This window comes from Heliconius melpomene, chromosome 7 (genome assembly GCF_056956725.1).
Source record: "Heliconius melpomene rosina isolate 202511_hmr_F chromosome 7, ASM5695672v1, whole genome shotgun sequence".
In the NCBI taxonomy this organism is placed as follows: domain Eukaryota; kingdom Metazoa; phylum Arthropoda; class Insecta; order Lepidoptera; family Nymphalidae; genus Heliconius; species Heliconius melpomene.
The window spans coordinates 1,491,986-1,513,152 of record NC_140395.1 but is presented as its reverse complement, the minus strand read 5'-3'; the positions used below and the strand labels follow the sequence as shown (position 1 = coordinate 1,513,152).

At 31.3% G+C, this 21,167-nt stretch overlaps 2 protein-coding genes across 3 annotated transcripts; one reads left to right on the top strand and one right to left on the bottom strand.

Annotated features, from left to right (window-relative positions):
• The first annotated feature begins 2,281 nt into the window (after positions 1-2,281).
• Positions 2,282-15,118, top strand: Oda (Ornithine decarboxylase antizyme). Its single transcript, XM_085188571.1, is given in 8 exon segments — positions 2,282-2,527; positions 11,139-11,240; positions 11,575-11,581; positions 11,583-11,679; positions 12,128-12,246; positions 12,645-12,740; positions 13,140-13,252; positions 13,908-15,118. Coding segments are annotated over 8 exon segments (786 nt in total). The 5' UTR covers positions 2,282-2,426; the 3' UTR covers positions 14,059-15,118.
• A 549-nt stretch (positions 15,119-15,667) lies between these two features.
• On the bottom strand, positions 15,668-18,617 carry Dhfr (dihydrofolate reductase). 2 transcript variants are annotated; one of them, XM_085188575.1, is made up of 4 exons: positions 18,320-18,617; positions 17,830-18,001; positions 16,958-17,068; positions 15,668-16,477 (listed from the first exon to the last, which is right to left on the bottom strand). In XM_085188575.1, the coding sequence occupies exons 1-4, from the start codon at positions 18,403-18,405 to the stop codon at positions 16,289-16,291; spliced, it is 558 nt and encodes a 185-aa protein (XP_085044701.1). In that variant the 5' UTR covers positions 18,406-18,617; the 3' UTR covers positions 15,668-16,288. The 2 variants fall into 2 exon arrangements, with proteins under 2 accessions (XP_085044701.1, XP_085044702.1); XM_085188576.1 differs by having other exon boundaries at positions 17,875-18,001; positions 18,320-18,600.
• Between the last annotated feature and the right edge of the window lie 2,550 nt (positions 18,618-21,167).

Here is a 21,167-nt window from a genome sequence, read left to right as displayed (position 1 = left end):
AATGCTATAGGTATCTGTATACCTGCATTAATGTGTTATGATGTTGGTATTGAAAAATGTAACAATGTTATATTTTTATTTTGTTTTACAAAAAGTAACAAATATAAAAGAAACAAAACATTTGTCGAGTCTGGTGTAAACAGAATGTGACGTCACGGCGCCACGGCTGGCGCATGCGCCAGGGGTTGTTGAATCACAGGGGTTGAAATTGAAACTTTATTTAACACCATTTTTTTTTCACTTTTATTTCTAAACTGTTTCCAATCATTCTGAACTGTTCCTTTAGTCTTCATACAAGCACACATTCATCGAACGCTCACTTACTTCGGACATATTTCTCAACAAACAGACTTCTCCCGATAACTCCATATAGGTCAGGGGAGAGCTGAAGGGAGCAGGCCACGCGGCAGATCCGCCATGCGATGGACCGACCAAGTGAAGACTTCCCTCAATTGCACACTCTACGAGTGCACCGGTCAGGCAGCTAACCACGTAGAATTGCGTTGGACCATGTGGCACACCATCAACCTTTAATACGACGACCTAGTACGTAGAGTCTCTGTATGTAGATTCTACTTCTTCTTGGTCGTTTCGCTAGTACGATGAAAATGAAGAAGAGTCTACATATAAATGCCTAATTTTATTGGGTGCTAGCGGACTCGGGTGGCTTCGCCCGCTTCAGCTTTATGAATATTTTAATTTTAGTTATTAACCAAGTAACACGTGTTTTCAAATTTTTATTTCAAATATTATAAAAATTGGTACCGATTTAACGAAATTTCCACACAAACTTTCCAAAGTTTCGTCAAAGAGGTGGACCTCTATTTCGTATTTTTAGAGTAAAAGTTTTCAAAATCCCTTCTTAGTGGTTTCACAATATGAAAATAAAAATCTGTCCAAATTTCACGTTTCTACTATCAGCGGTTACGACTGTGCGTGTGTCTGTACCTCAGTCAGTGGGAACTTCTCCTTTTATATGTAGGCAACAGAAAACTGTCATGATGCATTCAGTGTGTGAAGTCCCCTGTGAAGAACGCCAGCCAGTTTCAGTAACACACTTTAATGGGCTTTATGAAATATCCTATATATTGATATAGTGACGTTGCATATATGTGAGACGCAAACCGCATTCGCCAAAGATTTTATGACTTAGGTAATGATGTTTTATTGATTACAAATACTAATTTCGTATTTAAAACTATTTAACTTTGAATTTCGTTTTTGAGAATAAAAACATTCAATTTAATCAATTTACAAAACCTACCCCTGTGTACCAATCTCGAATGTTCCCTTGAAACGGAGGGGTGAGGTTTAGTCGCACTTATATTTCGTTATATAGCATTTGACTGCGGTATTAGTCGAGAACACGCTTTCAAGCCTGAATGTCGTTATATACACCATTTTTAAGAAAACCTCAAAATAGTGTAAAGTCAGTTAATGTGCGTAATAGTGGCAAAACCAAAAATAAACGAGTTAATCTAGTGTTAATTCCAGTGCAGTGTAATCCAAAGTGAAGTTATGACGTTATATGCCTTGCCGGCAACCAGTTATATGATACAAGAACAAAGGTTTAAAAAAATCGAGTCAGAACAGAGTAGTATGCCATCTTTAGTTTTTCGGAATCGGTGAGTCACTTTTATGTTTTTTGTCGATATTATATCGATCGATATCAACTGCGGTGTAGCTACGCAACACTATCGATTCGTTGACGTTACCCCGTGACGTAATAGCTACGTGTTGTTTTGACTATCGAATTGACAGATTGCAATTTCACTTTCATTTAGTATCACGTATGTTTATGTTTTTGATTCATGTTTGAATTGTTTGATATATGGTTCGAAGGTTATTGAATGGAAAATTAACAATAGAATGTCCTGAAATTTTAAATGAAATGTAATAAATAATTATGTAAATCTCTTATTTTGTCTTTTTTATTGCTAAATTTAATACACACCTGGATATATATTTTAATCTTTTAAAGCTATATAATACTAATTATTATATTAATACTTAATCACGCGATACAGAATTAAATATTATCGTAAATGATATTAATATATTAGAATACTACGATTATTAAAGAAATTATTTACCGTAGAAAAAACTAAACGCATTGCTTAGAAACATTAACAACATCACGTTTCCGGCCGCCATTACGGAAAAATATGATAATGCGGCTAATTTTAAATGTGCCTCATCACGTTGTCAGCATGTACAAACACGTGTACCTCTATATTGTGTAGTGTATAACCACTGACGTTTGTTTTAGAATTCACTGTATAATCTATATACACTATACATTACCGTACTTTCATTTGTCTCGCTATTGTGAAACACGTCTTTGCTGCGTATTTTCTCGAATTCCTACGGCCAGTCCGTGTTTTTGATTTATTCGTTTTGCAAAGGCTTAAATACGATTTACCAAGATGACCAAGTTAATACAACAGTTAAATTTTAGTAGTAGTAATTACTACGACGTTACTGGTGTCGTAGTTGAACCCCAAACCCCGAAGGCGAAGACCTATCGGTGAGTATATTATAATATACAATGTTATAATTATATAACTTTTATTTTGTTGTTGCATTCAATTTTTACGTATTATTGAATTAATTATTAAAGAGGGCGTCCTTGGTCCAATATAATACGTCATCAATTTGCTGATTAATAGTCAACCTACCTTTATTTCCTTAACAAATATTTACGATAAGATTTCATAGTGAAGAAATTTACAATCTACCAAAGATGAACAAAGAAAAAGTAATTGAATATTATTTTTCTTGCAAAACTTACCTTAGGTATTCATTGTTAGTCATAGATTTAAATATAATTGGGTATGGTCATAAAAGAAAGTAATAAAGTATATTACTGCAAGTTGAAGGTAGAATAGGTATTCTATACTGTTATACTTAGATTTCTGCTTAGATTTCATTTCTTTAAAAACAAATATTCTCTAAAAGAGAACAGATACCAAGCATCATCTTTGAAATTAATCTTTTTACCTTCTTTATTTTGTTTAGTATTTATTTATAGGTATCGGGAAAAAGCATGTAAATATGCAGTGTTTCATTTATTCTTTTGTCTTCTTTTCTTATATATGATACTTTGGTAGTATTTGTTTTCTATATTCTTTATGTATAGTTCATTTAACGATGTAGGTATTTATTGAGTAAAGATATGTAATATAACATTAATTATTATATACTTTTTTTAATTTTCATCTTGTCCCCCAGCAGAAGTTATCAACTTTTGAAACCTGGATACTTAATGATAAGACATGACTGACTAATTTAAGACATGACTGACAGACATGAGACTATTGCATGTTAAGTACAGAGGTGAACTCTTTACTAGAGTGAAGAAATGAAAATATTAAGCATTTCCTTGAGAGGGTCACGCTTTTAGTTGCATCTTATCCTCATACATATAGCAAGTTATATATTTGTTACATATAGTTCACAATGTTTAATATTGCACATATGTAATAACATCTTATGGCTAGTACTAAGATTGAATTACACATATGTACAAAAAAATAATGTACAGCTAACTAACTTCGACAGGCAGGTTTTATAGACATAAATTATTTTTATTTCACTACTCTGAAAGGGAAAACAAAATGTTATTTATTTGGAGAATGGAGTGTCATGGCACTTAATTAATTTTGCTATATATTTAAGTAAAATAGTTATTTATAATTTCATACAAAAATAGTTATATGAATCATTTTTTTAAGTTTATCCTTCTTCATACAGGAGAGAGGAAGATAGAGACAACCTAGTGTAAAGACACAAAATAAGTGTCAAAAGAAATAAACAAAAACACATATTTAAAATTTTTCTGACAACCTGGTGTTTAAAACCATTTGATTCATAATTATTACATCAATAATATAAGTCATTAGAGAATGAAAACACTTTACAAGTCATTTATGGTACGCTGTTTAATATTGTACCTTAACTCCATACATTTAGTGTGTTTTCTGCAATATAACATGTAATGATTAGATTCTTTTTCCTCTATTAGCCTTGAATGAGTGATCTAGAATGTTCCTTTGCATAAAAAGTGATATACATTCACATATTCTAAGTTTCTATGTTCAATCTAAATGTTGTCATATAAAATTAAGTGCGGAGTGGGGTTCCACCACACAACACACACTCTTTAGAAAATAGAGAATGTGTTAACACTAGTTAGTGTTAACACTACGGTTTATCTGTGTACTCTGTTATATGCAAGAGATTAGTAAAAAATGTCATGATATTTCAATTAATATATGCCCTGATTTCATATTGAACCTGCTGTCTTTTCTAGTCACAAATCAAGCTTAGCTTACCACTGTATCCCTCATATAGCAAGATAGGCAGAGGTAACCTAGTGTTAAGACACTGCATATTGAGTGGTAGAGCTCAACACATAACTCTAAACAAACCAACCAAGTAACTAATAATATGATATTCCACTGTTTTTTAAAAAAATATCTGTAAAAGAAGCTTACCATATAAGCATGTATCATGTGTCAGTTTCCTAAGGTATTAAATGAAACCTTGCAATATCATTAATGAAATTTCTATAGAAATCCACACAGTGGTCTTGAAACGGATTATTAGCTTAGAATTTAAATTTTGAATTTATGCATTTATTTCATTATGTAAAGACAATGAATGGACAAAGGTTTTTTTTTACTCATGCTTTGATAAGAGTAAATGCGGCGTTATGTTTCTGCAAATGTTTCGAAATTCAGATTGAAAGTGGAGGATGGAGTGTCTACCCAATAGTTTATATGCGTTAGTGGAAAAAAAACTGACTAGGTGTGGGTTTGATTTCTATTTCAAACATTTCACTTTATTTTAATGCTTGGAAAGCAATGGTTGATGCATTGATGATAAGAGCAATCTTTTAATTTGTTTAATAAGCTAATATAGTTTAGATGCAAAGTTAAAAGAAGCCCATCATGCAATATCTGGGAAGCTGGTGTGAAGATTAAAATATTATGTAACTCAATACATATCACTTAACATTCTTTATTCCATTTCATAGCAATGACTGAACACTTGTGACTTAACTCTTAAGAGATTATGTATTAGATAGAGGGGACCAAGTGTTGGAAATATCTCTTCACTCTCCGTTAAATTTTCTAAACTGTATGTTGATCAGCGAAACTTAAAGCCATAAATATAAATTTTAAAATATTCCTCGAGTGGGAAACAAACCAATAAGTGGCGCGTTTTATAGTCAGACGATTAGGCACAATGGTCTCAAATTTTTAATGTCGGTTAAATACTGTAATATACATTTTTACAAGTTTTAATTATGTGCTATCAAAAATTGCTAGATAAAGTCGACCCACTTTCTGAATTTAGCTGAAATTTTGCATTAATCTATATATATAAAATGACTTGTCCTCACTGACTGAGGTAAGACGCACGCACAGCCGTAACCGCTGATGGGAGAAACGGAATTTGAACAGAAGTTTACTTTTGTAATCTGGACATCCACTAAGAGGGGATTTTGAAAAATTTTAACCCTAAAGGGGTGAAATAGGGTTTGAAAGTTTGTATGGAAAAATCCTTACATCGCCACCGATTTTTATAAAATTTGAAATTTAGATTTAAAAATATTTCATTGAACACGTGTTTTATGGTTTATTATAATTCACTCCTAAGGGTACAAATACGCAAGCGAAGCTGCGTGCGTCCGCTAGTCATTTATATATTAAAACAAAATTAATGGCCGACACAACGTGGCGCATAAAATTTTATTTAATTTTAATGAATCAAAATAAAATCACTTTACCGGTTGCGTTGAATGGCGGAACTCAACGCTGCACTTTGCGTCGTTATCAGAGCAAGGAAATGAAAACATTAAATTTTTAATTTCCTCGCGTGGAAATCGAACCCAAAACCTGGCGCTTACAGTCGCACGCTTGTGACCTTGCGCCCAGATTGACCTCAAAATATTTTATGAAGGCTATGTTCTAAATCACTATGATAAATATTAAAAAAAGAAAAAAATACAAAACAAATAGGAAAGCGCTTCGTTTAGTAAACAACACTATCTGTAGTGTTGTTCTGTTTAAATATTTAATGAGTGTATCGCTATTTATAACTTCGTAGTAAACATCGCGATAAACTGTTATACTTTAAGCCTTATAACTCACGTTAATGTCACTTGTTATGTAAATAAATAGTACAATAAAGTGATTATGATAGTAAATTTGAATTTCACGTGCCTTGTAAATGATGATTTTTTTATAATTAATTTAAAAAAATCATAAGACAGCAAATTTGACATTCCAGACATCTGTATAGATAGAGTTTGTTTTTTGTAAAATTTAGATTTATGTATGGAAATAACTACATAAAATCTAGGGAAGATTACACTAAAAATATGACCAAAGTTTTAGGCGTATTTAACAGTGGTTAGAACTCAAAAACTAACAGATACCGAATGTGAATCTCTTAGGAAAAAAATTGTGCAAAAAACTTAATTTTTTGTACATATATTACGGAAAAATTTCCAAATAGAATATTCTTTATACATTTCTTTTTCTAGGTATATTATATACGAAGGGATACAAAATTTCTTTGGCGTTAGAGCATTACACCGCCTTAAAATGTTTCATTTTATTATATTATTCAAATTAGAAGAAAAAACTGAAAACGTTTCATCAACATCGTCTTTTTTAAAAAGGGTATTTAAAAAAAAGTTTGAAAAGATATGCACAATACGTAAAGATAACTGTTTTATTTTATTTTTAAATATACATACCAATGTGGTTTCTTCTATCTCCGGGTGAATAAAGAATTCGATGACCACGCCTCGATCGCAGATTTAAAAATAAAACGTAAACATTTCGCGCGCCAAACTGCGCACATGATTATTGTTTATTTGGGTTATTTTTTTTTTCATTTTAGCACGATTGTGCTAAAAATTTTGTATTCAGATAAAGGTTCAAATTAACAAATAAATTATTGCGACTGTAAACGCGACGATTGTGGGTTCGATTCCCACTCGAGGAGATGAAATATTTAGTATTTTTGTTTCCCTCGCTCTGGAAACGCGGCAAAGTGCGGCGTCTACTCAAAATGCAATGTTTCTAGAATTGGGTGGAAAGTGAGAAACGGTAGTGTCTTAATGGGAACGGAATTTTAAGACACTAGGTTCCCTCTACCTACTGTGTTATGTGCGTGATACAGCGTATCTATAAGCTAATGAAGGAAAAGTACAGATGCTTTTATAAATACAATTCTTATGAAAGTCCTTAATTTGGCGGTTGGTAAATCAGCGTCGAACTTTTTCTTCATTTGTGTTTTATTTATAAAAATCTTAAGCAAGCTGTAAAATGTTAAGTTTGTTTCATTCAAGAAAGTGAGTCATAATTTTGTAATTGTTGATTAATTACGTATTTTCCTCTTTTTTCATTTTGCAATTTATTGTATCATCGACGTTTTCCCTTTTCTTTTTACGCTGTAACTAATGTGGTATAGATTTTATAGTTATAATGCAAGGATATTCCATCTTTGAGGGTTAAACATAAGTTGTTAGCATTCTTGTACATAAATAGAAGAAATTTCATCAAGGCTTAGAAAATACTTGTTAAATGATGGATTGTCTTGATAATATGTAAATATTATCAAGACAGAAGTATAGGTAAAACGCCTATATATATTTTGATGCAACTTTTTACCTGTAGTTTCGTTTTTGAGTCAACCAACGCCCAATGTTAATAATCAATCCTAATCCATAAATTGCAACCATAGATTGAAATAGACAGAGATGGAGGTAGGCATGCAGGTTAGTGATTGGATAGACATGTCGAACAATACAAGATTGACGTTAACTGGAGATAGGAGATACATTATTAATATTGGGCGTAAGTAACATGGTTGTCAAAAGTATCTCTGACCGCCAGTACAGTGGGTTATATAATAGCCTATACATATTGATAAATGTAGTATCAAAAGAAAAAATATTTTCTCAATTCGAACTAGTAGTTCCTGAGATTAGTGCGTTCAACCAACTTATTTTCAGCTTTTTTATATTTTTATAGAAGTATAGATTTGGAAAGAGATAAATATAATTATTATAAACTCGTCAGCTTTATAATATTAGTTTTACTTAGTGCTAGCAGAAATATTAGTTCGAAAATAGAAAATATATCGACGAAACAATTTAACATCTTAGCAACTACATATACTACGAGTACTTTCTATCTATTACGTCACTTCACTTGAAACAGTGCCATAATGCCTTAGTGTGTATGAAGATAAATGGTTATGTATGGATTTTCTTACAGAACTGAAGTGCTATTTTCGTCGTAAGAATATTTGTATGTGTAAATTTGGCAATGCTTATAACTTATGTTAAAAGGTTTTTTTCTGTGTTACAATTGAGGCATATGCCGTTTTTCTAATTTTAGGCATGGAGTTATGCTAGAACACTTGCAAAAGTACCTAGACATTGAAATAAGCAGTTATTGGTTCTAATTATAAAAACTGTCTCTAGTGTTACGACACTCCGTTACTCTTATGCTGCCCAAATCTTTTTTTGAGGTCAAGATGAGGTCTAAATAAATTGATTTACAAAGTTTAATCAATTGGCAGCTTCCGAATGTTATGGTAATGGAATGTAGATTATACAGTAGTACATTATTTACTGTATTTAAAAGAATGTTTAACTTTCATAAATTAAGTTAAAATGAAAGTCCTTGTAACGGTTTCATACATTAATAAATGGATATTAGACGTTGAGCTTCATTTGCAACATCCGCAATGCAGTAATGGTGTTTGAATTTCAAATCTCGTGAGATACGCCAAAGGCATCCCCTTAGCCTTGTAAATGTTGGGTAGTCTTGGTGGTAACATTTATGATTATGTTAATCTAGTTATGATAATTCTATAGGTTAGGTAGGTAGGTATAGGTTAATCACAATTGAAATTGTAGTCAAATAGTTTTACTAAAGTGATGATTTTACTTCAAGGTGATCATTATTGTTAATTCAAAGTTGTTCCTGGCAACTGCAACAGATAGACATACGAGGGGCATTCAAAAAGTAAGTTTCGCTGGTCTGGCATTTTTAATGAGCAACATGTAGCAGGCTCACACTGAACATAGTTTCAGATTTGGGTTGCACCGATATTGATGACCGAAAATAGTTTTTTTAGCAGTCTATCCTTGACAACGATGTAGGTATCATTAGAAAACGTGTCAAATATTGAATTGCGTGCAGGTATTCGATTTTTTACTGCTAAAGGACTAAATAGAAACGACATCCACAATAAATTAGTGCAAGTTTACGGTGACAACTGTATGAGTGTGCAAATGTGCGACAATGGCGTACGATGAACAGCGAGCATGACGGCCAAAAACAGCCATTACGGACGAAGCTATCGATGCTGTTGAAAAAGTCATTCAAGATGACAGACGATTGACTGTTGATGATATTCTTGAATTGATTCCTTCTGATATTGAGATTTGCCGAACTTCAATCTTTACAATCTTGAAAGATAACCCAGTTTACCGCAAAGTGTGTGCAAAACAGGACACGTCTTTTTTAAGGAAGGTTTGCTTAAACTTCAACGCAGACATAAAAAATGTATCCAAGTCGAAGGCGACTATGTAGAAAAATAGTTTATGTTTCAAATAATAAATAAATATGCGTTTTTTAACCTAAAAATTGTTTTTAACATCATTTTAAAAATAGGGAAACTAACATTTTGAATGCCCCTCGTACTTTTTTTAAGTTTAAATTTAATAAGGTTATAAAACTTAACGAAAAACCCATTTTAATACTTAGATATAGTGACGTGAATTGGCAAAGATTTGTAAACATTACTATCTGGCATGTTTATGATAAGTCATTTTAAAGATTATAATAGTGATAAAAGGAGAGCACCTCCTTTACCTTCAATATTGTGTATTTGAACATTTTTACATAGTGCATCTGTGCTTTGCTTGTTTTTTTTTTATATTCTTCTGTGGAAGTTTATGTTTTTGTGATTATATAATTACTTTAGAGTTTTTTTTACGATAACTATTTTTCTTATACACATAATGCTTCATAGCGTTAAGCTCGCCTATTGTACATTTTTTTTTGTGCAATAAAGAATATAAATAAATAATGCTCATAAATATTAGCATCAAAAAATAAAATATAGTTATATTTATAAAAATAAGTAACATCATAGATACTTAATTTTATAAGTAAAACTATGACGCATAACTCTGCGTGTTTAGACCCTCCGTAATAAAAATATGTTATACATATGTGACACACAGATAAAGAAAAAAAATTATATTTACAGTTATATAGTATATATAGTACAAGCTCTAAAAATTCTCCCCAAAAAAGAAGTAGAGTTCCCTTTTTAATCAAGGCTACATCAATTAATCACTAACAAAGATTACCTTTATTTTTGAAATGAGGACTTTCTGGGATAGTTCAAGATCGAAATATTGAGCTTAATGTTTTGTCTTTTACGTTGTTTGGCTATTTTTAAATTTGGCAAACATCTCAGTTTTGATCCAGATGTGATTATAAACAGTACTGCCTTAGATCCCTTCCTATAAAGACGTACAAAAAGACTAGACAGACTCGCCTACCTATAATATGCTGTATATGGAATACAGCATAGAAATAATTTTTAGGAAACTACCCTCGAAAAATCGGTTGAAAATTCTTTGGTATTGTTAAAAACTTAAAAGTTTTTTCTCGAAGAAACATTCCATATTGTGATATTGTGTGTGTTTTGTAAATAGAAACTGTCTGGGTGCTCCTTTAGTTTTATTCTTGTAAATAGACGTTTACTTTATCCTTCACAATGGTTGTTAAACTAATCATCAGGTAAGGGGTTTGGATTCTTGTCATTGAGTTACTTTGTTTATTGACTTCAACGGTGGAAGTGTTTAAACCTTTTTATTTTGACAAATCATCAGACGCTTATACTTGCCCGGAAGTCAAATTCACTGACTATTCTTTGCCTGCCAAACATTTTATAGCCTATGCTAATAAAATTCGTGCTGCCAAAAGGCATTTTAAAAAAATTAAGAAATTGTTGTACTTTTTAATATGAAGAAGAAAAATAGTATTTTTCGCTAAATTATTATATTAATAATAGTTGCCCTATTTTGTTTTCAGTGGTGATGGCGCGTCCTTGAACGCGGCCGGCAGCAAGCGCACCGCTTTGTCGGCGTCCGACGCCGAGTGTTTCTCGCTGTGCCTGGGCGCCGGGCCTCTGTGGTAAGAAAATCAGATTTAATTACAAGGTTTTTGAGGTCGTCGTGATGCAGTAGCACAGCGTAAAGTAGCGACAGTAAACTCCACCGTTGTGAGTTCGATTCCCTTTCGGAGGAATAAATTATTTAATATTTTCATTTCCTCGCTTGTAACAAGACAAAGCAAAGCGTTGAGTTCTGGCACCCAACACGCAATGTCTCGAAAATTCGGTTTTCTCTGCTTACCCTACTCGTATATGTGGGTTACAGTGTGAAGCGAAAAATACATAACATCTGAAATATTGAAAATAATACGAAACACCATAAAAATATTTTATCTTGGTTTCTATTATAACCAGGTGGTCCTGATGTCCCTGCTCTCGACTCCGCACCGCCCGGAGGGGTGAACAGCGGGGCCTCGAGCCCCGCAACCCCGTCCACCCCTGTACACGACGACAACAGCCGTGAGTGACCTTATCATTTTATTAGAATTATTATACTATACCCAATTTATAGAAAATCTTTATTATTAGAAATGTTTTATGAATTTTTAAAATAACCATTATTATGTTTTGTTTGAGGATATATTGTCACAGCTTAACGCAGTGGTATATATTGTCACAGCTTAATTCCTCGTGCTCGTGGAAATGGTTGTATTCAAAATTTTCATTTCCCAATTTAACACGCAATATCTCGAAAATTAGTTGTTAAGTGAGGAATGTAGTGTACTAGGAAACGAAGCTTTTGCTTTTGTAGAAAGGATTTAAGTTTCATATAGAAACATTTATGAATGGCAGACTGGTTGGTGGGTTCGAATACCGCCCTAGTGTCTTTACACTGGGCTAGGCTGGGAAATTTTTACTGGAAAAAAATAAGGTTTGGTATATTGAAAAGAATTCTTACATTCTCCAGGTGACTTGTTGAGCGCCCTACTATGGGCAAGCGCGAGTTCTCTGAGCACCAGCGCGGAGAGTCTCACCCCCGAGCCTGTGAACACACACCCCACACTCAACCTTGCTGAGAGGCAAACGGTGAGTCACTAGATCATTGGGTTTTTAATCTGGCAGTACTGTTGACAAGTTGTGGCCACCCTGAAGTTAACTGTGAATGGCTACGCAGATTTAATCTTAAATGTTTTTTATACTTTTTGTTGTTTTCTTTCTGTGTGTACAGTGCACAAAAATTCTGAAGTATTAACTTTAGGGCGACCACAACTCCCTAACCCTATCAACCGTTCTATACTTTACTGTTAAGTATTATACCTATTAAAACTATCACCCACGTAATAAAGGATTGCTTATGTGGGTGGGTGTGATATATATATAAAAATTATACAAAAAAAATGTATTGGTCTCTCTCTCCTTGAATACTTCTTATGCTGATGTGTTTAAAAAATATTCTATTTTTTAAATTATTTTTTTAATTCCAGGTCATCAATAAGATCTTGGAACTCAAGGACAAGCAACCGGTTAAGATCGACTTTAAAATCTTCCTTACCGAAAACACTGTTGTGCGTTGGGAGGCCGTAAGTAGATTTATTTATAGTTAAATTAGTGGAGGTAAATATTTTATTGTTAGTTAAAGTTGATTAACATCTTTGAGTGATACATCCATAAATTACGTCAAATTTCAAGGAAAACAGAGGGAATACACGGAAATGAAATTTCAAATTTGGGTAAAATATGTTGTTTTGAATAGTTTGTTTATGGACAGAGCCTATAGGCTATATTACATTCAAATTGTGTCGATTTTTTTTGTTCAATTTAACCTGTCAACACTACCTGATCTCAGAGTTACCTCTCGCACTTAGCCTGCTATTTGTGGGATACAGCATGAAACAAAATAAAGTGTATATATTTTTTTCTATTTACATTGTAGAGTTTGAATAGGGATTAATAATAGAGTTTTATTTTTATTTTTACAGGTAATCAAGGGTAATACAATGTACCTACGCGTCCCCGGCGTACTGCAAGCTGGTAGCAAGGAAAGTTTTATGCTGTTGCTTGACTTTGCCGAAGCGAACCTTGGGTGTGCTAAGTATGTATTTTATAGGAGTATTAGGACTTATTGAAGTATAAATTGTATAAAGCTTTTAGTAGTTGAATTATTTTATTTTGTTTTATAATAATAATAATGATAAAGCCTTTATTCCGCACTTACAAATAATGACAAAATAACACAAATGTGTGACTGTCAACGCGACTGGTTGTGGGTTATACCCCACTAGAGAAAATAAAATATTTATTTAAAGTGATATTTTCATTTCTTCGTTCTGGTGTCGAGGCAAAGCGCGGCGTTGAGTTCCACCACTCAAAATGGAATACCTCCGGAATTCAACGGAAAATGGAGGATGGAGTGTTTTAACACTAGTTTCCCTCTGCTGCCCGGTTGTGTGCAGAATACAGTGTGAAGTGATCTTTATTTAACATATATGTAATTAGTATTTACGATGGTTGCTGATTTGAATCCCACTCGGGGGCATGAAATATTCAATATTTACATTTTTTCGCTAACTAACTTTTCGCTAAAAACCTAATGATCTCGAGGAGGCACAGTGCGGTGCTGAGTTCCACCACTCCAACACGTAATGCCGCAAAAAGTGGGGAACTAAATTCTACCCTGCTATATGCGGAATAGGGTGGAGATAAAAAAAGTTTAAAAAATAATTTAATGATGCGTTTTTCTGTTTCAGTTGCATAATTTGCATATTAAAAACACGCACCGACCGCGCAACACTCTTACGCACCTTCATGTTCATGGGATTCCACATGTTGCCACCTAATTCGCCATTAATGCAAGATATCAACAATCCTGAGTATATATTTCTCAATTACAACATGTAGGCCGCCTTCTTAGTAGATTTTCCCTTTGACACATGTCATTTGACATTGACAGTATTAAAAGCTACCATTTTCTTCTCAGTATTTAGTAGTTTTTGGTAGGTTTTTGATTTTACAGTATTCTTTTCGATAATTGTGTCATTCATTCATAATTAATAAAAAACTTGGTAATATTAAATAAAACTACCATTTTTCAGCTCGGGGTTTATACAAAAGTTAGAAGTAGATTTTTTGAAACTTATTTAGGCGCCGACAAGTTAGCGTTTTAGTATATTAATTATAATTATATGTAGTGTATACTTTAATTTTGTTTTTTCTGTAGGTTATTATTATTATTCGAATAAAAATTGTAGCTACGATTTTTTTAAATAATTTCTGATAGTGTAGATGATTTTTTTTCTTTTTATTATTATGGCTGTTTGTCGTCGTGTTAATCCTCCGGACGTAGAAAAAAAATACAAAAATTAAAAAAAAATAATAAAGATATTAAAAAATAACAAAAAAATGTTTGTATTATAAATTTTCCCCTTTTAAATAGTTTTTGTGCACTGACAAAATAACATCGTAAAAAATGTAATTTTTACCGCCGTGTGCATTTTACCCTTAATTCACTTTACTACGGCTGATTTCACATGAAAAAAATAAAAGAATAGTATTTAATCGTGTGAAAGAAGCCTAATCTAACACTAATTATTAGTATGTAAGAGGTTTTGCGTTTTTCAATTTCTTTATTATTATCTTATATCTATTAATATTAACTTAAATTTCATATATTTTAAGTAAAACAAAACTTGACAAAAAAATAACTAAAATGTCATCCTAGTTTTTTAAAACAATTGACGCAAAGGAATTTAAATGAACAGTATTTTTCAATTTACATAAAATATATGAAATTATATATAATGATATAATATTATAATAATTATCTATATTATAAGCAGTTATTCTTCCACAGAGTATCGCTTCATTTTACGCGCCCCTAGTATTTGTTAGTATTTACTTTGGGCGTCAATAGTTTAGTTTTTAAGGTAATTATTGGACGAATAAAATAATTATTATCTTATATTGTTTGTTTCATTTATATACATAATGTTAATAACCCTTAGATAGACTAATATACTGTTCCTAGCATAATGAGGCGGTCGTGTGGCAGTGGCACAAAGTACGACGGTAAAGACAGGGAGTGCAATTGCCACTCGTGGGGGGGGGGGAATGTTAATATTGAAATCATTTACTTTTGTTCGTTACGAATAGGGGCACAACGCATAAATGTTGTGGGTTTGATCCCTACTAGAGCAAATGAATTATTAATATATATTTATTTCGTTCTGGCAGCAAGGCAAAAGGCGCGGCGTTGAGTTCCGATCAATCAAATACTGAATGATCAATGCCTTGAAAAATTCGGCGGTATGTATGGAACGGAGTGTATTAACACTAGGTTCTAGGTTTCATCTGTATGCTGTGTGCGGGATACAGTGTGAAGTTGATTTATTTATTTTATTTTCACCAGTTAATAATAAACTTCGATGTGTTTTATTCATTCGGTCTCTAATTAGTACATAATTTAACAATTTCATTCATAAATAAAAAAGGGGTCAGAAAAATTAAAAGGTTTTGGTTTTTACATTGTTTTATTAAAAAAAACAATTAGCTTAAGTATATAAAAACTTACTTTTATGCATAACATTTTAAATGAGGAGAATTACATTGTAATATCATTATTTGGTATTAAATTGAGTAATGTTAAAAGCATTAGCATATAATAAACGCTAATTAAACATTAAATGTATTAAAAAAAGGGGTTAATCCATATAGGCACAGTGGAACTGTGTCCGACTGTTAACGCGATGGTCGTAAATGCAATCCCTACTTGATGAATTACACATTAAATACGTATTTTAAGTATTTTAATTTTTTCACAGAATTAAGATGTAGCTCGGCGTTCGGTTGCGCTACTGAATATTAAAAATACGTAGAAAGTAGATTGGATTGTCTTAAGAAACAATCTTATGAAACAACATCAATTTTATTAAACTAACAGCTATTTGAATATCACAAAGGTTTTATAAATACATATATTATGAGTTTAAAAGTATTGACAAATATTGGTATTTAATATATTTTTTCTTGGCATAGGAGAAAAGGAAGAAGCCCCTTGTAAGAAAAAAAGGCATGGTTGACCACAAAAAATCTTACATAATAAAAAGATGAAACCTAACCATTTTTTTTTATATTACAAACGTTTATAAACTCTAAAAAAATAACTAATGTTCCCTTCTACCTGCCGCTCTTCGGGTATTTCATCCTCATCTACTAAGTGGAACTGCTGTTTGTCTATTTGTGGAAAGAAAGTGTCACAGTCAAAGGATTTTTGGATTTCTGTTAAATATATCTTGCCACAGTTTGGATGTTGCATTGCCGCCTGGAAATTATAAAACAAAACTTTGTAGTATATTTTTTTGTATAACATAAAAATAATATAATATAAACTTTTATAGATATCATAAATATTTAAAGTGTAACAAATTTCAAATGGCGCCTCTAAGTTACTCTGTCCTAATTATGTTAGCATATTCTTGGACTCAGTTTGATGTGAATGTATGACTTAGTGATAAGAGCATAAAGTTTATTAGATTTGAACCCACAACCACTAAATATATGACAGCATGTAGCTTATTGTTAAAATTTCAGTCAATTCTAGTATTTATAATAAAATTCTCAATCTGTCTCTAAAAGCTATATAACAAACAATAAATTGATTATTTTTTAAGATAGTCAAGCAACAGAGAAATGTTTTTGTGAAAAAAAATTATAAATATGTACCATTTGGCACTCCACTCTCTCTAACTACCCTGCTAGAGATAAAGTGTGAAGTTAAATTAAGTTAATTATAAATACATACTTTATATATTGATGATCCGCCTATAACCCAAGTTGATTCAATATCTTGTTGTCCTTCTATGTATCTTATAGCTTCGTCAATTCCTGGAACAACTATCACACCATCTGGCACCTGGAAATATAAAAATATGAAGTGTGAAGTTAAGTTAGTTAAATATATCATTTCTTCAGTAGGGAATGAACCCACCACTTCTGTCCCTGCTCTACGACTGGCCACTTTTATTGAAGTTTTAACATTCACCAAATTTATAATTCTATAATAAATAATAGAAATTTAAAATTAACTGATATTTACCACTGAATGCATATCAAGGTTAAAAAAATATGTATTGAGGTCTCCTACTCCTCAAACAAAATAACAGTATTAGACTAGAAATATACTATATATGTTACATATTTAATAATATATAAGTTACATAATAGGTTATCAATATTAGATAATATAATTACGGCATTAATATAGCCACTTGTAAGATTTGTTAGAAAATAAAAAAGGAGAAAGACAGTCTAGTTCACTCTATGATAATCTATTCAACATTTATGACTGTTCTATTAAAATTATAAAAAAATATTCTGCATACGTCTTTCACCTCATCCACTGTTATCAACCTCTTCATACACGCTCTCCAAGGCTCTCCTCATGCTTTTTACATGACATTCATTCAGTATCTTTGATACAGTGTTTTTGAAGGTCAACCGAGGTTACCCCTACCTTTCTTACTGCAATTTTACTTCATTAACATTAATAGTAAATATATAATATTATTTAAATTAAATAGTTTATATAGAGCTGTTATAGCATAGAATTTTTAAATTTTTCATTCTGGTAACAAGAATGCTATATTCCAAATACAGCAAAACTAAAAAATATACCTTATCTTTAACACTATCTACATTGTGAGTCAAAACAACATTCACTCTATTTGACAGAGGACGGTATTTATCTGGTATGCAGTCCCAGGTTCGCCTTCCCATTATAACTGCATTTGTTTTTGATGTATCTGCCACTTTTGTTGTCATTGTAGTAAAATAAGCCATTTCTTTCCTGAAAAAAGTGTTTCAGATGTAAGTTATAATATCAACAGTACATATTATAAAACTGAAGAATTGGTTTGGTTGAACATGCTAATCTTAATAACTACTGGTTTGAATAAAAAAATCCTTTTTGAATATTCCTTATATTGCGGAAGGCTATAAGCTATATCACAACACATTAGTGCAAAATAAACATAAAAGTGATTAAGGTTTTCTTATAAGACAACTTTACTCTTAGTTTTGAAAATATAATACAATTTTCTTTTTTAAATTATTTTTTTAAAATAAATGCTAGTTATGAATGTTTTAACTATAATTTATATCATACTTAAGCCTCCAAGGAAGCGAGCCATTAGATCCGATGCCCATGTTTTCACAAGCAGCAGCGATTAAATTTAATTTAACCTTAGACATTTTAAAAATACAATTAATATAAATTAGAAGTACGAAATTGAAAATAAAAAAAAAACGTATCTGTAACAATTAGAAAAAAGGAGAGAAATAACAATAATAAACTATTTAAAGCTTTTACATATAAAATTATTCGAGATATCGAGAGCACAGAACACATTTACTCATTTTTTTTGATCGAGAGGCGAGACAACTAAGAAAATTTGAAATGTGACCAGTTGCAAGAACTTGTTTTGACATTGACAATCAATGTCAAGTTTAAGATACGTTTAGAAATTAACAAATAAATAAAGATAAATTTTATTTTAATAAATTATAATATTTATTTAGTATTTTTATACTTTGTTATAATTTTATAACAATTTAATTTTATAATTATTAAGAAATTCTTAAGGAATAAAACAAAGCTTCATGTGGTTCTTCAAGCATTTATGTGGTTTAATTTTTATTTTTATCTATATATTTTATTTCATGTATATTTTGAGAAAATCTGGAAATAAATTATTATCTCTTTCAGTAAATATAGAGACGATTAAGGGCAAAATAGAAGGAGTAATAATCATAGCAATATCAATAATAATGAACCAGCGACTTGTTTTACTAGCAATAGTCTTGAAAGTTTGATAATGTAATACATAAATAATTTTAATAAAAGTTTTAAAATAAGAATATATTTAAGCCACAAAATTATTCGACTGCCAAATGCAGAATAATGATAATATATATAGTAACTTTAAAAAAAAAAAACATACAAAAATACGAACGAAATTCTTATATGCTTATTGACATTTTTAGTGTTCAGATCCCTCTACGTTCAATTTTTTATACGTTTTCTAAAGAAGTATTCTTACACGCTTTAAGTATTCTTATATGATTACAATTAATTTATGTCGTTAACATTTACTTTTAATTTTTATACGTTTTCAAAAAAGTATATTTTTTCCCTAAATACTAATAATAATACTTTTTAAATATTTAAAATAGATAATAGTTACATGAAAAAACCCTGTCACTATTATAATTCAGACATTGTACTAAAGACATTAATTCCAAAAGTAATAACGACTTGTTAACTGAACCGACTGTTAATTATCCAGTTCTTCATGAATAGGCTAGAAAATTGTAATTGCTATTTTTCTTTCTATTACTTATTACTTAAACAGTATTTATAATGTTCGTTTGTTGTGTTTTTTGGTTTGTAAAGAATAAATGTATGAAATTTTTAAAGTATCGAGATTTAAGCCCGCGTCCCTTAAAAACTGCCCAAGTGCGTCTAAAAAAGTAAAGAAAGAGAAATGCGCCTCTAAAAGCTATGGGTAAATACCTACAACTCGGCATAACATTTCTAAATTAATCCTGTTTCGTTTATTACGTGCAAACATAAAAAAATATTTTTATGAAACTTTGACTTTTGAGAAAGCTTTAATTGATTAGACTTGCTTGACTGTTGCGCAGAGGGTAGGAACTTACTACAAAAAAAATACTCAATTTAAATATTTTCATTTCGAAAATATTGACGCCTTCGGAACGACGCGCCGCCTATTGGTTCGACCCCCACTTGGAAGAATAACTTATTTTCTTTTTCTCGATATTGTCTCGCAAGAAAGCACGGCGTTGAATGGCTTACCATTCAACACGCATGTCTTGAAAATTAGACGGTGCGAGGGAAACGGAGTGTCTTAACACTGAGTTCCTTCTGCCTACCCTGCTATATGCGGGATACAGCGTGAAGCTAAAAAAAATATTCAGCCTCTAATATATTGAAACCGTGACCAGCGACCTTATAGTCAGTAATTAAAAGATACAAATAATTAAAACATTTAAGCAAATGAAAGTAATTCTAAGCTTAAGTCTAAATAAAATAAAGAACAATTCCAAGTTAACCCCCTAAGCTATGTCCAAGATTCAGTAACATTGAATTATACAGCGCTTTCTCGGATCCTCTTAATCGTTTAGCGTTGAAGTTTTAAATTTTATTAGGAACTTCTCTTTTATCTTTTTGTGTGGTTAGTTGAAATATATCTGGTTTTTGAATTGAAATATACTTATTATTTATTTATTTTTTTATTTATCCTTTATTGCACACATTGTTAAACCATATAAATAAATAATAAATATATATACGAGACCGGTCGTGGCGCAGGGGCCCAAAAACTGGTGACTGTAAACGCAAATCATGTTCAACTAAACTAACTTTTAGATATTTTTTCTCCGCCTGGTGCATTTTTATTTCGTCTCTACTACTTGGACAATGTAAGCATAATAAAGAGAATTTTCTATTTATTATTTCCTCTCTTTGTTGGATATATCTAATCTATGACATTTTGATTGTAACTGACACGTGTTCCGTATCACTTTTGCCTTTTTAAAGTTATTGTGAGAGACGATTGGTATATTTTTAATATTATTAGTTATTGTTTTATTAATGAAAATCTTTCCATTAGTCTCACACGTACTTATAGAGTATAAGAAATTGATATTACAAAACATAGTTTTTTTCTCTAGTGAAACTATTTTCAATATGCTGAGAGTCTACGTACTAAATATAAAATACGCAACTTCGCATGCTTTTAAGAGATTACAACAATTTCCCATAAATACGTTACACTTTCATGTAGAGATGGCCGAATTGATAAAAAAATCGGTTAATTTTGTGGGCAGTTTTTAATATTTTTGAGATATATTTTCTATTCATTTCATTTGTCTAATTAAAATTGAAAATATAGACTCTATTTGAGCACAGGAAATATATACAGGAAATACAC

What these genes read in the sequence shown, in the direction of transcription:
- Dhfr (XM_085188575.1), bottom strand. Translation starts at nt 18,405, where the DNA reads ATGTCTAAGGTTAAATTAAATTTAATCGCTGCTGCTTGTGAAAACATG. An exon ending in TAGATAGTGTTAAAGATAAG is followed by an intron (nt 17,069 to 17,829) that starts GTATATTTTTTA and finishes TTATATTTCCAG; the next exon opens with GTGCCAGATGGTGTGATAGT. An exon ending in GCGGATCATCAATATATAAA is followed by an intron (nt 16,478 to 16,957) that starts GTATGTATTTAT and finishes TATAATTTCCAG; the next exon opens with GCGGCAATGCAACATCCAAA.